This window comes from Diabrotica virgifera, chromosome 5, assembly GCF_917563875.1.
Source record: "Diabrotica virgifera virgifera chromosome 5, PGI_DIABVI_V3a".
In the NCBI taxonomy this organism is placed as follows: domain Eukaryota; kingdom Metazoa; phylum Arthropoda; class Insecta; order Coleoptera; family Chrysomelidae; genus Diabrotica; species Diabrotica virgifera.
The window spans coordinates 98006580-98019459 of NC_065447.1; the positions used below are offsets into that span (position 1 = coordinate 98006580).

The following is a 12880-nucleotide window of genomic DNA, read 5'->3' on the forward strand; positions in this document are numbered from 1 at the left end:
ACCAACAAAGTATATCAAAAATTCTGCACGGTGTTAAAGAAAAATGAGGGATATCAAAAAATAATTTAAAGAAAATATTATTAAGATGGGGAAATGTGAAGATAATTTAATTTTATAGGTAGAACGCTCAATTAAACAGTATTTTAAGTTTGCTTCTTTAACTTCATGTGAAGTAGAAAGAAGTTTTTCCGTATATGCTTAAATCAGATATACCTACGGCTGTTTTTCTGTAGAAAATTTAGAAAAACGTTTAATAATGTATAGTTTTTAATAATTGTAATAATAAATAATCAAGAATGATGATAAATATAAAGAATAAATAATACATATAATGTAGGTTATAGAAATTTTAAAAAATATTTTTTATGACTTTAGCATAAAATAAATATTTTTTTTATTTAGCTTAAATGCCTCGACAGTCCATTAGCATCAAATAAATAATTACATAAATACTTTCAAAACAAAGATTACTGCATTTTTTATTTATATGCATTAAATGCATGAAATTATATTTAAGTGCATTTTTCAACTATTTTAGGGTTTTTTAAGTGCATATTTCCCGAGCTCTACGATGACCAAGTGATCATAGCTAATGATAAAGACGACCTACAGTATATGGCAAGAAAACTAAAGGAGGAATATGAACAGTGGGGCTTGGAAATTAATGTGGAAAAAACTAAATACCTACCTGCCCATAGGAGCTGAGTTATCTAATATCGAACTAGAGGATAATGAACAAATCACATCCTGTAGCTAATAAACGCACCTGGGAGTAATCTTCGATAGAACGGGAAAAGACGATGAGGAAATAAAGAAAAGGGTAACACAAGCTAGAAGAACAATTGGCTGCGTAAATGGAATACTTTGGAGCTCCGAAATAGGAATACAGCGAAAATAAAATATCTATGAAACACTTATTAAAAGCAGCCTACTTTACGGAGCACAAACTTGGAGAATAACCGAGAACAACAGGAAAAAATTAGAAGCTGTAGAAATGGATGTGTTTAGAAGATCGTTAGGTATAACCCGTAGGGAAAGAGTTCTAAATGAGGAAGTAAGACGACGAATTGGAATATATGGCTACTTAACAACAGACATTCAGAGGAAGCAGTTGATTTGGTATGGTCATATTCAAAGAATGGAAGACACAAGATTGCCCAAAAAGATCATGCAGTGGGTACCACCAAACCGCAAGAAACAAGGAAAGCAATGAGGGCAAGAGATCTTAGAGATGGCTCATGGGATGATAGAAGGACGTAGAAGTTAGGCACGTCGTTTAGAACGTCGAAAGACGTTCTAAAACCGATACATATATCTGTATCTTGGAGGTAAACAGTCGTATATCCGCAATGTAAACATTTGCAAGAAAGCACAAAACATACAGACTAGTCAATAAACTATAAAAAAAAATTATTTCCATTACGTCGAATTCCACATTATTGGTGTATTATAATATGTAAATGCAAATCTATTACAGGGTATTAGTATGGTTAAGAAATTATTTACCTGATGTATAATAATGGGAGTAACGACTTTTTACCTCTATATCTTTAAACAGGTAATAGGCAAAATAAAAATCGTAAGTGATTACAAAAATAGTATATTCCGTATTTAAAAATGCAAAAACCAAATCACAATGTTTGGAACAAAAAAGAACTCTTGTTTTTCGTTATCCCGTTTCAATACCCTCAAAATACCATTTAATATATAAATGGAGCTACGATTGTTTACCACTACCGCATACGAAAGCATACTATCTAATACACGCACGTATTTTTGGAGTTGCTATGGATCAGAGCTGGGGAGGATTCGAATCACATAGGACTCGAATCCTGGATTCGAATCCTTTTTGAGGATCCGAGGCCGATGATTCGAATCCTTAAAAAAAAAAAAGATTTTTGATCCGGATTCGTCGAAGAAATCCTAAAGGATCCGTACTCGAATCACCAATGAAATGTTCGGATCCTTTTAGAGATTATACTGCGCCGGCGCGACAAGCTGACTCAAGCTTCGACTTGTCACGAAGTGTAACCAAACACAGATTGAGAGTGAAGACCGAATGCATCGGAGTTTGTAAAAAGTTAGTTATACTGTTATAGTTACAAAATAGAATTAGTAAATAAATTGGTATAATATAAACTATAGATAGACATAATATAAGTGAACGTGTAAAGCTACAGGTAAGTGAAAATCGGTCTATTATCTATTTTTCTATTTATGCACAATGTACAAATTGAATATGTAGGCGATATCAGTCGACTAAAGGCAAAGGGTAGAGATGGGTATCGCGAGTACTCGAAGTTTGAAGAACATCAATGTTTTGTTAAAAGTAAAGTTAGTAAATAAGGTATCTCTGTATCTAGTATCTACTGATTTGTCATCATGAACCAAAGAAGAAATAGGTTTAAACCAGATATGGCATCAAAATTAACTTTTTGAACTTAAAATTTGAAATTTTGCGGAGGTATAAATTTAATATACAAAAGTATAATTATAGTCTTGATTTCAAAAATCCATGTATGTAATGTAATTTATAATGTAGGTAGTCTGTTTTAGTCTTCAGCAAAATTAAATTATACCGGTTAGAAAATGGTATTATTTATTAAAAGTCAAATATGAAAAAACATCGATGTTTTCACAACGAAGTTTTTTTACCTATCGATGTTTTTAATTTCGATAACCATCGATATGAAACATCGATGTTTTTAAGTTCGATACCCATCCCTACTAAACATCTAAACGGATATACAGTATGTTAACTTTTTGATTGTGACTCCAGGCGAGTGGTCTAGAAAAATAATCCTGTTTAATAGAGAAAAATAGAATATTAAAACTGACCCACTACTGGTACTGGTAGGGAGTGTAACCATGTTATAACAGGCTGTTTTTATTCCTCTTATGTCCCAATATAATTATTGTTCACCATCGAAAAATATATGATTGTATGTAATCTTATCCATTCTATGAAATCTACCAGTACAGTTCATTATTTAGTGCTCAGCTGACCATTTTTTAAATTAGTGACAATTGTGTCAAACTAAATGTTAGTACACTTTTTAGTTATTAAATAATTCAAAATGAGTCATTTCTGTGAAGAATATAATTATATATACGTGTTTTTTTTTAATTTTGAAAAACTTCTTTGTTTCTGAGTTTCTGAAGGAGTCAAGTTCACGCACATAATGTCACGCAAATGACATACCCTACTTATTCTGATACTCTGTAGTTCTTTACGAGTTTCTTCATGAAAATAGAGCATTGATTTATTAATATCAACTGTTATACTTAGTCATTGTCATTAGGTAATTACTACTATAACCAATGTAATTACTACTATAACCAATGTGAAAGATTCAATTTTTTTTCAGGAATATATTACTAATGTCTTCAGAATCTTCAAAACAACCTTCTGGTGAAGATGACAGTAGAAAAGATCCATTTGTTTCATTATCGGATCAAGAACCATCGTACTGTACTGAATCAGCTGACTCTGAAGATGATGAAATAATTGAAACACCAAGAAAACCCAAAAAAAAAAGATTCGAATAACAAAACTGTATGATATTTTCGAAAAAAAGGAAGAGCAAAGTGTCAAAATTGGTAATGTCGTTGCTGAAAATCCTCCAGTAGAAAATTCTAAAATTGATTTTTAAAGATTTGAAAGTATCTCGGTATTGGATGGAAAATATTTCAAGATTTGCAAAATGAAGAATGACAATGATGTCGAAGCAAATTGTCAGCTCTGTTTTCCGATCATAAAGAAAATTAGCGGGAGTCTTAATTCATCATCTAACTTCATCAGACATATAAAAAGAGTTCATCCTGAAAAACTAGAAGAGTATAAGCGGTATAAACAATCTAAGAGAAATTCGAAATTAAACAAAAAATGCCACACTATAACTGATCCTGAAGGACCATCGACGGCATCGACTAGTGCCAGTAGCCATAAGCAACCTAGACTAATGCAGACACTTCTAGGCAGCGGAAACGTTAGGGTTGACCAAGCTAATTTTGAAAAACGGGTGGTAAATTTTATTTTAGGTACAATGTCTGCCGGAAGGGCAAAAGTGGCACACGACCTGATTTACACAAAAGCCCTGCAAATTGACGCAGATATTATCATAGTCCCAGAACCAAATAAAAACATAGTAAAAAATTCGGTTGGATCTCTGATAACAGAGCAGACGTGGCTGTTTTCTTGGTGAACAAGAAAGTGTGCATAAACACAATTACCAAGAAGGAAGGACTTTTGAAGATTAAAATAAACGAACTAGCAATCATAACTTGTTATATCTCACCTAATATAAGCATGACACAGTATAAAGATCAGGTTGAAAAAATCATAGAGGCGTCACAGGGTGAAACATCCTATATAATCGCTGGTGATATAAATGCCAAATCCATTCTTTGGGGGTCCACAAAAAATGACAAAAGAGGAGAAATTTGGAACGAATGGATCTCTTCCGCAAACCTGACTGTATTGAACAACGGTAAACCTACATTTGAAAGAGGTGAGTCACGAAGCCACATAGACATCACAATAGCAACCAACAACTACGCCAAGAAGATCTCAGGGTGGGATGTGCTTGATGAAAACCTATTTACTTTTCACAAGTACATATCTTACGAAATCGGCCTCAAGGTTACAACAAGGCACGGCAGGAAACTACTTGAGTTCGATAAAACTTTACAAATTTACAAACTATATACGAAACTTACAAGAAGAATCTACCGATTTTAACAACTTTAGAGACAATGTAATAAAAGCACACAAAGCGAGCAGCACAATCAAATATGTCACATACACAGTACCATATTGGTGGAATGTAAACATCCAGCAAAAGCGGACAGAATGTCTCAGAATCAGGCGTACAGCACAGCGAAATAGGACCCAGCAAAACAAAGAAGAGTATAAGAGCGCCAAAAAAGAACTAGGTAAATTGATCAAAGGGGCTAAACGCACGTGCTGGCAGAACTTGTGCGAGGCGCTGGAGAATGATGTATGGGGCGAAGCATATAAGATCGCCACTAAGACGCTGAGGTCAGAGACCCCATATAACCTGTGCGACGACAAAAGAAGGAGAATAGCTAACACCCTGTTTCCTAATAAACCCACAAACAACTTCCTGATTAGAGACGATGTTAACCGCCCCGATGAACTAACGTCAGCTGAACTCACTAGAGCTGCCAATTCCATAAAGATAGGTAAATCCCCTGGACCGGACCATGTGCCACCGGAGGCGATAAAAATACTAGTAAATGAATGCCCAGGAGCTACTAGAAGGGCACTAAATAAGCTACTAACAAGACAAGAATTCCCAGATCAGTTAAAATTAGCGAAGCTAACTTTGATTCATAAACCCGGTAAAAATCCGGAAGAAGCCAATTCATATAGACCTATATGTCTCCTTGACTGCCTAGGGAAATTATACGAAAATCTTGTCAAAAATCGCCTAGAAGACGAACTGAGTGAAAGAGAAATCATCTCCAACAGACAGTACGGATTCAGAAAAGCTAAGTCTGCAATAGATGCGGTAAAACATCTAACTGACGCTGTAAAAACACGAGGAAAAGATGGGCCGTACTAGTTATGTTTGATGTGAAAAATGCCTTTAACTCTGCCAACTGGGCACACATCATAACTAAACTGGAATCAGCACTAGTGTCAGGATACCTTATCAATATCATTAAAAGGTACCTTACAAATAGATACGTCACAGTGGCAAAAAATACAGACCAAAAGCTGACAGCCGGTGTACCGCAAGGTTCCGTATTAGGTCCAACACTCTGGAACATATTATATAACGGGGTGTTAGAAATTGACTATGGCAGAGATACTCTAGCTATTGCCTACGCAGATGATTTGGCGATATTAGTGATGACTGACATGAACCGGGAAATCGAAGACAAAGTAAACAGGTGCTGCAGAATGGTCAATAGCTGGATGGCTACAAATGATCTGGAACTAGCCGGAAACAAAACGGAAGTGGTCATATTGAAAGGACCTCGACAAAGACCTGAGTTGAGTTTTCAGATTGGTACTACAACAATAAGACCTACAAACTGTGCAAAATACCTAGGCATATACATCGACACAGGTCTAAGGTTCACGAAACACCTGACAAATGTAGTCCAGAGGGCAGAAGCAAGAACGGCAGCCCTACAAAGGATCATGCCGAATATAGGAGGCCCAAGTAGCCAAAAACGAAGAATGTACTTGCAAGTAGTACAATCGACCCTTCTATATGGAACCCCTATCTGGGGAGATGCACTAAAATATCAAAAATACCGAGATATAATAACTAGGGCTCAGCGAAAGCCTCTACTAAAAGTGACAAGCGCGTACCGGACTACTTCAACGACAGCCCTACAAGTGATAGCGGGTACGCTTCCCATTCACCTCCTGGCGAAGGAACGGCGTATTCTCTACCACTCTCGGGATGGTCATCTACCACAGATGAAAGCTGCCACCAGAGAGCAATTACTAATAGAATGGCAAACAGAATGGGAGGCACAGACTGATAAGGCACAGTGGACCAAAAAACTAATACCCAACGTGATAGAGTGGTATAAATGTAAGTTCAAACGAGTAAATTTCTATTTCACGCAGTTCCTGACCGGGCATGGATCTTTTAGGTCTTTTACGGATCGGATTCAAAAAACCAGGGATGATAATTGTATAACTTGCAACGTAACAGACGACGCGGAGCATTGTATCTTTAGATGTAATGCGTTTGCGTCAGAACAGCACACAATGCGGTCAAAACTAGGGAAGATATCAACCGACAACTTGATGCGTATCGCTATGGAAAGCAGGGAGAATTTTGAATTCATCATAGATCACATAACAAAAATCATGAAGAGAAAGTCCATAATAGAGAAAGCAATTGAGACAGCATAACTAAGATCTGGATTATTATATATGTGTATATGTATAGGATTATTTTTGTGTATATATGTATATATTTTATTTTTTTCTTCTTATTTTTAGGTTAATATTACTGATATTACTATCTTGGGGGCCACCTCTTTTTTCTTAGCTCCACATGTCCATCACAGACACTAATAACATTTAAACTCCAATGTTATATTCATACTTTCTTTCCCTCGGCTCCTTACCGCTCCTAGGTAAAAGCCGACAACTTCTACGACCAATCTAGGCTGCGCAAGACACTCCTAAGTTTCGTTCGCTAACTGAACACGTACGGGAGTGTCTTGACGAAGACGGGTGGTTTTAGTTGGTAGGCAGGTTAACAGGAGGGCATCCGTTTGCAGGATCTCCCTACACGGGGGAAAATGGACTCGGATGTTTTCCTCTATTCTGAATCCAACACACGCCAAGTATGGTACGGTGTTTAGAACATTTCCACCCAAATCCAAAAAAAAAAAAAAGGTACAATGTCTGCTATAAACATTATAGAACATGAAAGTTTCTTGGCACTTTTTCAAGGAATGAATGTTAAAGTTCCATCAAGAAAAACAATTATGAAAAAAATCAATCAAAATTATAATTAAAATATGTGTCATATTAGAGAAAAACTAAGAAATACTCGCTTTTTATGTACGACAGCTGATATTTGGTGTAACAAGAAACGAAGTTTTCTTGGGGTTACCGTGCATTGGATCGAAGAAAACTTGGTTAGAGGATCTGCTGCAATTGCCTGTAAACGATTTAAAGGCGCACACACTTACAGACATATTGGCGAAATGCTTGAAAATATAAACTTGCAGTTTGGTTTAACAGAAAAAATAGTTGGAACAATTACAGATAATGGAAGCAACTTCGTTAAAGCATTTGAACAATACCACATAACCAATGATGAAGAGGAAGCGATAAATGCAGATGATATATTTCAGGTAATAAATATAAATGAAGAGAAAGACACGGAACTTTTGGAGAATGACGATATGGATGTCGATTCAGCTGAACAGTTCACTTTACCGAAACATTTCCGATGTGCCAGCCATACACTAAATTTAATAGCCACAACGGATTACAAAAATTTAATTAAAGAAAATGCAGTTCTGCGAAAGCGCCGTACTGCAGCATTTCAAAAATGTAACCTGCTTTGGAATACAGCTAATAGACCAAAATCAAATGAAATTATTCAAAACATTTTATTGCACACACTTAGCCGTCCAGGTATTACTCGATGGAATTCACTTTATGTTTCTGTAAAGCAAATTCTAAAAGAAAAGGTCAAGCTCAATACACTTTTTAAGAAACTGGAACTGGAACCATTTAAAGGGACTGAACTTTTATTTTTAGAAGATTATTGTATGGTAATGGAACCTCTAGCCCATACATTGGATTTTCTTCAAGGAGAGCACGCGAACAACTCATTTTTTGGGTTCTTGTTACCGAGTTTATTATCTCTAATAAATAAATATGAAAAAAAAGTAGCGGTCCGTACCACATACAAATATGAGGTGAATACATAGCCAAAATGTGCCTCGACAACCTGAGAAGAAGATTTGCTGACATACTGTCGCTTAATTGTAAAGAAGTCGTAATTGCAGCCGTTTTAATTCCTCAATTTAAATTCAGATGGTATAATATCGTAAAGTATCCTACATATACTAAAGAGGATACAAAAATTTTTATTACAGACGCAGCTAGAGACTTAGACGATTCAAACTATGATTTCTTATCAGATGAGAGTGACGCAACCAATTTAGACCAATTCTTTGATTTCAGTGACGACAAGGTCAAGGTACAGCCTCCAATATTAAATAACGACAGTGAAATGGCAAGAAACTCCTCCCAATCATCATCTGTACCTAAAAGTAAAACATCTTCAAAAATTGAACTGGAGCTGTTGAGGTATTTAGAAGATAAAAGAAATAATATACATATTATTAATGAATATCCTACACTTAAAAAAATTTTCACAAAATTTAACACTTGCCTTCCTTCGTCTGGTGCAGTCGAACGATTATTTTCATTTGCAGGTATAATCGACGCACCTCGAAGGAATGGCCTGACAGACGAAAATTTTGAAATTTTGGTGCTATGTAAGGCCAACCAAAAGAAATATTTTTAAAAACTATAAGTTTTTTAAAATTTTATTGGAGAAGCAAATTTTACTGCAAATTGTAGAAGCCTCGGAGGTGTTACCAGAGAAGGTTCCCATTGTTTTCAGTCTGGTAGGATGTAGAATAGCATTTTTGGATGTTTCTTTTATGTGCTATTAGATTGAAAACTTAGTTTTTTTGATAACAGTTGCCGCTACGGCATCCCTGCCATTTCGTTCGTTGCGATCCGTGACTACACGCCGGTGTTTGTCCTAGTTGGATCAGATAGAGCAGCATATGTGCCTCCTGATGAGAGAATAATAAGTTTCGAAACCGGTAGAGGTGCTTGCTGCACTCTCTGATTGAACTGGAATAATGATGCGGCTGCAGTTTCGTGTTGCAACGAAATTGAATTCATTTTTGAGTTATATTTATAATTTATAGATAATAATAAATAATCATTTCGTTGTGAAGCGAAACAAGTTCAGAGAGCGCCAAAAGCACCCTTCTTCTTTTTTTTTAGGGAGGTGAGCATATTCAAGAGACCGTCTCGGAAGGCGTCCCTGGTGTTTCGGATTCAGTCCCCCACTTTCTCCAGCCGACGGGTCTGGAACCACACTTAACGTGCATATCTGAGCCGACCTTGACCTTACTCTTAACTCCCCTCTGGCACTTTTCGCGTGCATTCCATGAGTTTGTGGGTCGCCTAGCCTCCCTCCAGCAATAGTCTCACGCCAGACCGGTCGGTGAAGCGACTGAGTTGCCCCTCCCACGATGGAACTAGCAAAACAGAACCACTTGGTAATTACGAGTAAAGCTTTCTTACTTTCATCAACTCATTCATTCAATACACACATTCATTAAAAATATCAGACTTAAAACAAGGAGGCAGTTGGCGTAGGGTGGATGTAAAAGGCCCTTCCCCGCCAGCTGCCCCAGGACGGACACGGATAGAACAAGGAAACAGAATTCAAAACAGAAATCAAAACAGAAACAAAACAAAAAACACAAGAGGCACTCAGCCTGAGTAGTAGGTGAAAGTCCTCCCCCTACTGATTGCCTCTTGAGACAAGCACCACAGTTAAATAAGATTAGAATAAATACGGTGAAATGTTATATAAATAAAATTGATAAATAAATAAATAAATAGATAAATAAAACATAATAAATAAAATAAAATAAGGGCAGCCAACGTGTAGATTGGATGTAAAGAGTCCTACTCCGCTGACTGCCTTGCATGATACAAACACCTTAAAAAAATGAATAAAAAAATGAATAATGACTATTGGTCATCCCGCTTGCAGACGCCTCTCTTTTTCCGCTTTGTGCTTTTGTCTTGAATGATCAGGTCGAAGTCTTTTTGCTATCGATAGCTTTATCGATTAGCTCATGAGGCTCGTCTAGAGGGGATCCCAGACCCAGCTGTAGCTCGGTACGCCCCGCGTGATATGCAGGGCACTCAAACACAACATGCTGTGCGTCATCCACCACACCTCAGTCAGGACACAGATCGTCCCCAGTCTTCCCTATACGATAGTTAAATTTCCTAAACGATCCATGTCCCGTCAAGAATTGTGTAAAGTAATAGTTAACGCGCCGATGCAGGGAATCGTACCATGTCACCACATCCGTAGATCCCGTCCAGGCCTCCTTCTCGACTTCGGCTGTCCAATTCCTGGCCAAAAGCACCCTAACTAGTTTCAACCTTTCTTAGGGTCTCATCAGAGGGTGATTATTTAATTCTCCCCGAACCACTAAAATTCGGACTGTCGGTATCGGTCCACAACGAAATAACGTGATGGCATGGATGCCGTGCGCATCTGCTAGAGGCTAGTGAAAGTTATTATTATTATCCAGATTTAGCCATACGGCTCACACTCCCTCTAAGGGGAAAATTGACTCATCCCAGATACCTACGGTATCAAAAGGATTGAGCTCTGGTGGGACTCTTTCCGTGTTATCGAGCCCTAGGTGACTTGGAATGCAGGTGTATCTCCCAAAAATTTTCGTACACTTCTGGCCGTCGCAAGTAGTACAGCTTTCTGCATGGTCTTATAAAGATGTTCATTGAGACCCAGCTTTTTTATGCTTTCGAGGAGGGTCTTCGGAATGACTCCAGTAGTAGATATAACAATAGGTATCGTCTGGGTACTTTGCATTCTCCACTGTCTCCGTATTTGAATTTCCAGATCTCTATACTTGGCGATCTTTTCAGTAAATTTACTACGTAGATTATTGTTGTTAGGTATCGCCACGTCAATTAGTGTTGTTTGTCTTGTTAATTTATTAACTAGTACGAGATCTGGTCTATTATGTGCCACTGTTTGGTCTGTGAGCACACTGCGGTCCCAGTATAGCTTGTAGTTGCCATCCTCAAGCATACTCTCAGGAACGTATTGATAATATGGGAGATGGTCCGTTTGGAGAAGTCCCAACTTGTTAGCTATCTCTTGATGAAGGATTTTTCCCACTGCGTCATGCCGTTCCTTATATTCAGTTGCAGCAAATGCCTGGCAGCCCCCTGTAATATGTTGGATGGTTTCTTGGGCTTGACATCCATATCGGCATCTGTCGTTTTGAACCTGAGGGTCTTTGACGATATATTTCAGGTAATTTCTGGTTGGTATAACCTGATCCTGAATGGCCAGTAATGAACCCTCCGTTTCAGGGAACATCTTTCCTGATGTCAACCAATAGTTCGACGCTATATTGTCGACATAGTCTTGGCTAACTTCATTGGGATGTCGCCCGTGCAGAGGTTTACCCATCCAGGTGCGCAGTTTTTCATCCTTAGTAAGGTGGTTTATGCGCATTTCTGGTTCCCTCAGTTTGATCGGTGTTGTGTCATCTACTGCGCAAATTGCGCGGTGTAGAGTAGATGTCTCAGCCTGCATCTGAAAATAAGTTCTTAAATTAGCAATCTGTTTATCTAATTGCTCACCTATATCCATAAGTCCTCTTCCTCCTAAATACCGGGGTAATGTCGTTCGTTCTACTGCACTTTTAGGGTGGTGTTTTTGTGCCTTTGTGAGGTGTGTTCGTACTTTTCGCTGAAGATTTTCTATATCCGTTTTTGTCCACTTAACAATACCAAATGAATAGCTAAGCGCGGAACAAGCGTAGGTGTTCAGTGCCTTAAACAAATTTTTACTGTTAAGCTGTGAACGAAGCAGCTGTTTAACCCTTCTTATAAACTCAGTAGTTATCTCAGTTTTCATTTGCTTATGGTCAATTTTCCGCGCCTGCTTTACTCCAAGATATTTGTACATATCGTTATCGCCCATGGCCTCGATGTTCTGGCCATTTTGCATATCGAATCCACCGGGCTGTACCTTTCCTTTGACTATATTCAAAACACGGCACTTGTCTAGACCGAACTGCATACTAATATCATTAGAGAATGTTTCTACAGTTTTTAGCATCTCTTCTAGGTGTTCTCGAGTGGAAGCCATTAATTTCAAATCATCCATATACAACAGATGATTGAGCTTCGCTACTACAGTATTATTGCTTTTAATGCTAAAACCTGAGTCTGTGGAGTTTAATAGCTGGGAAAGGGGGTTCAAAGCTAAACAGAACCACAGTGGACTCAACGAGTCTCCTTGAAACAGGCCCCGGTTGATTGCGATATTTTCGGTTTCAATATTGTTTTCACCAGGTATTTGGAGGTGAATTTTAGTCTTCCAATCTCTCATTATATGCCTTAAAAAGGTCACTATGTTATCATCGACCTTGTATATTTTCAAAATATCTATTAGCCATTCATGCGGTACTGAATCAAAGGCCTTTTTATAGTCAATAAAAGCAGTAAAAAGATTCCTTTTTTTAGTGAATGCCTGGTTAGAAATGACTGAGTCGATGATAA

The 12880-nt window shown here is 37.6% G+C and overlaps 1 protein-coding gene across 1 annotated transcript; it reads left to right on the plus strand.

The window, feature by feature from the left end:
* Positions 1–8447: 8447 nt before the first annotated feature.
* On the plus strand, positions 8448–9044 carry LOC126885413 (uncharacterized). The gene has a single exon (XM_050651981.1). The coding sequence runs from the start codon at positions 8448–8450 to the stop codon at positions 9042–9044; it is 597 nt and encodes a 198-aa protein (XP_050507938.1).
* The last annotated feature ends 3836 nt before the right edge of the window (positions 9045–12880 follow it).

Excerpts from the sequence above, each read along its gene's own strand:
- LOC126885413 (XM_050651981.1), top strand. The coding sequence starts at position 8,448 with ATGTGCCTCGACAACCTGAGAAGAAGATTTGCTGACATACTGTCGCTT.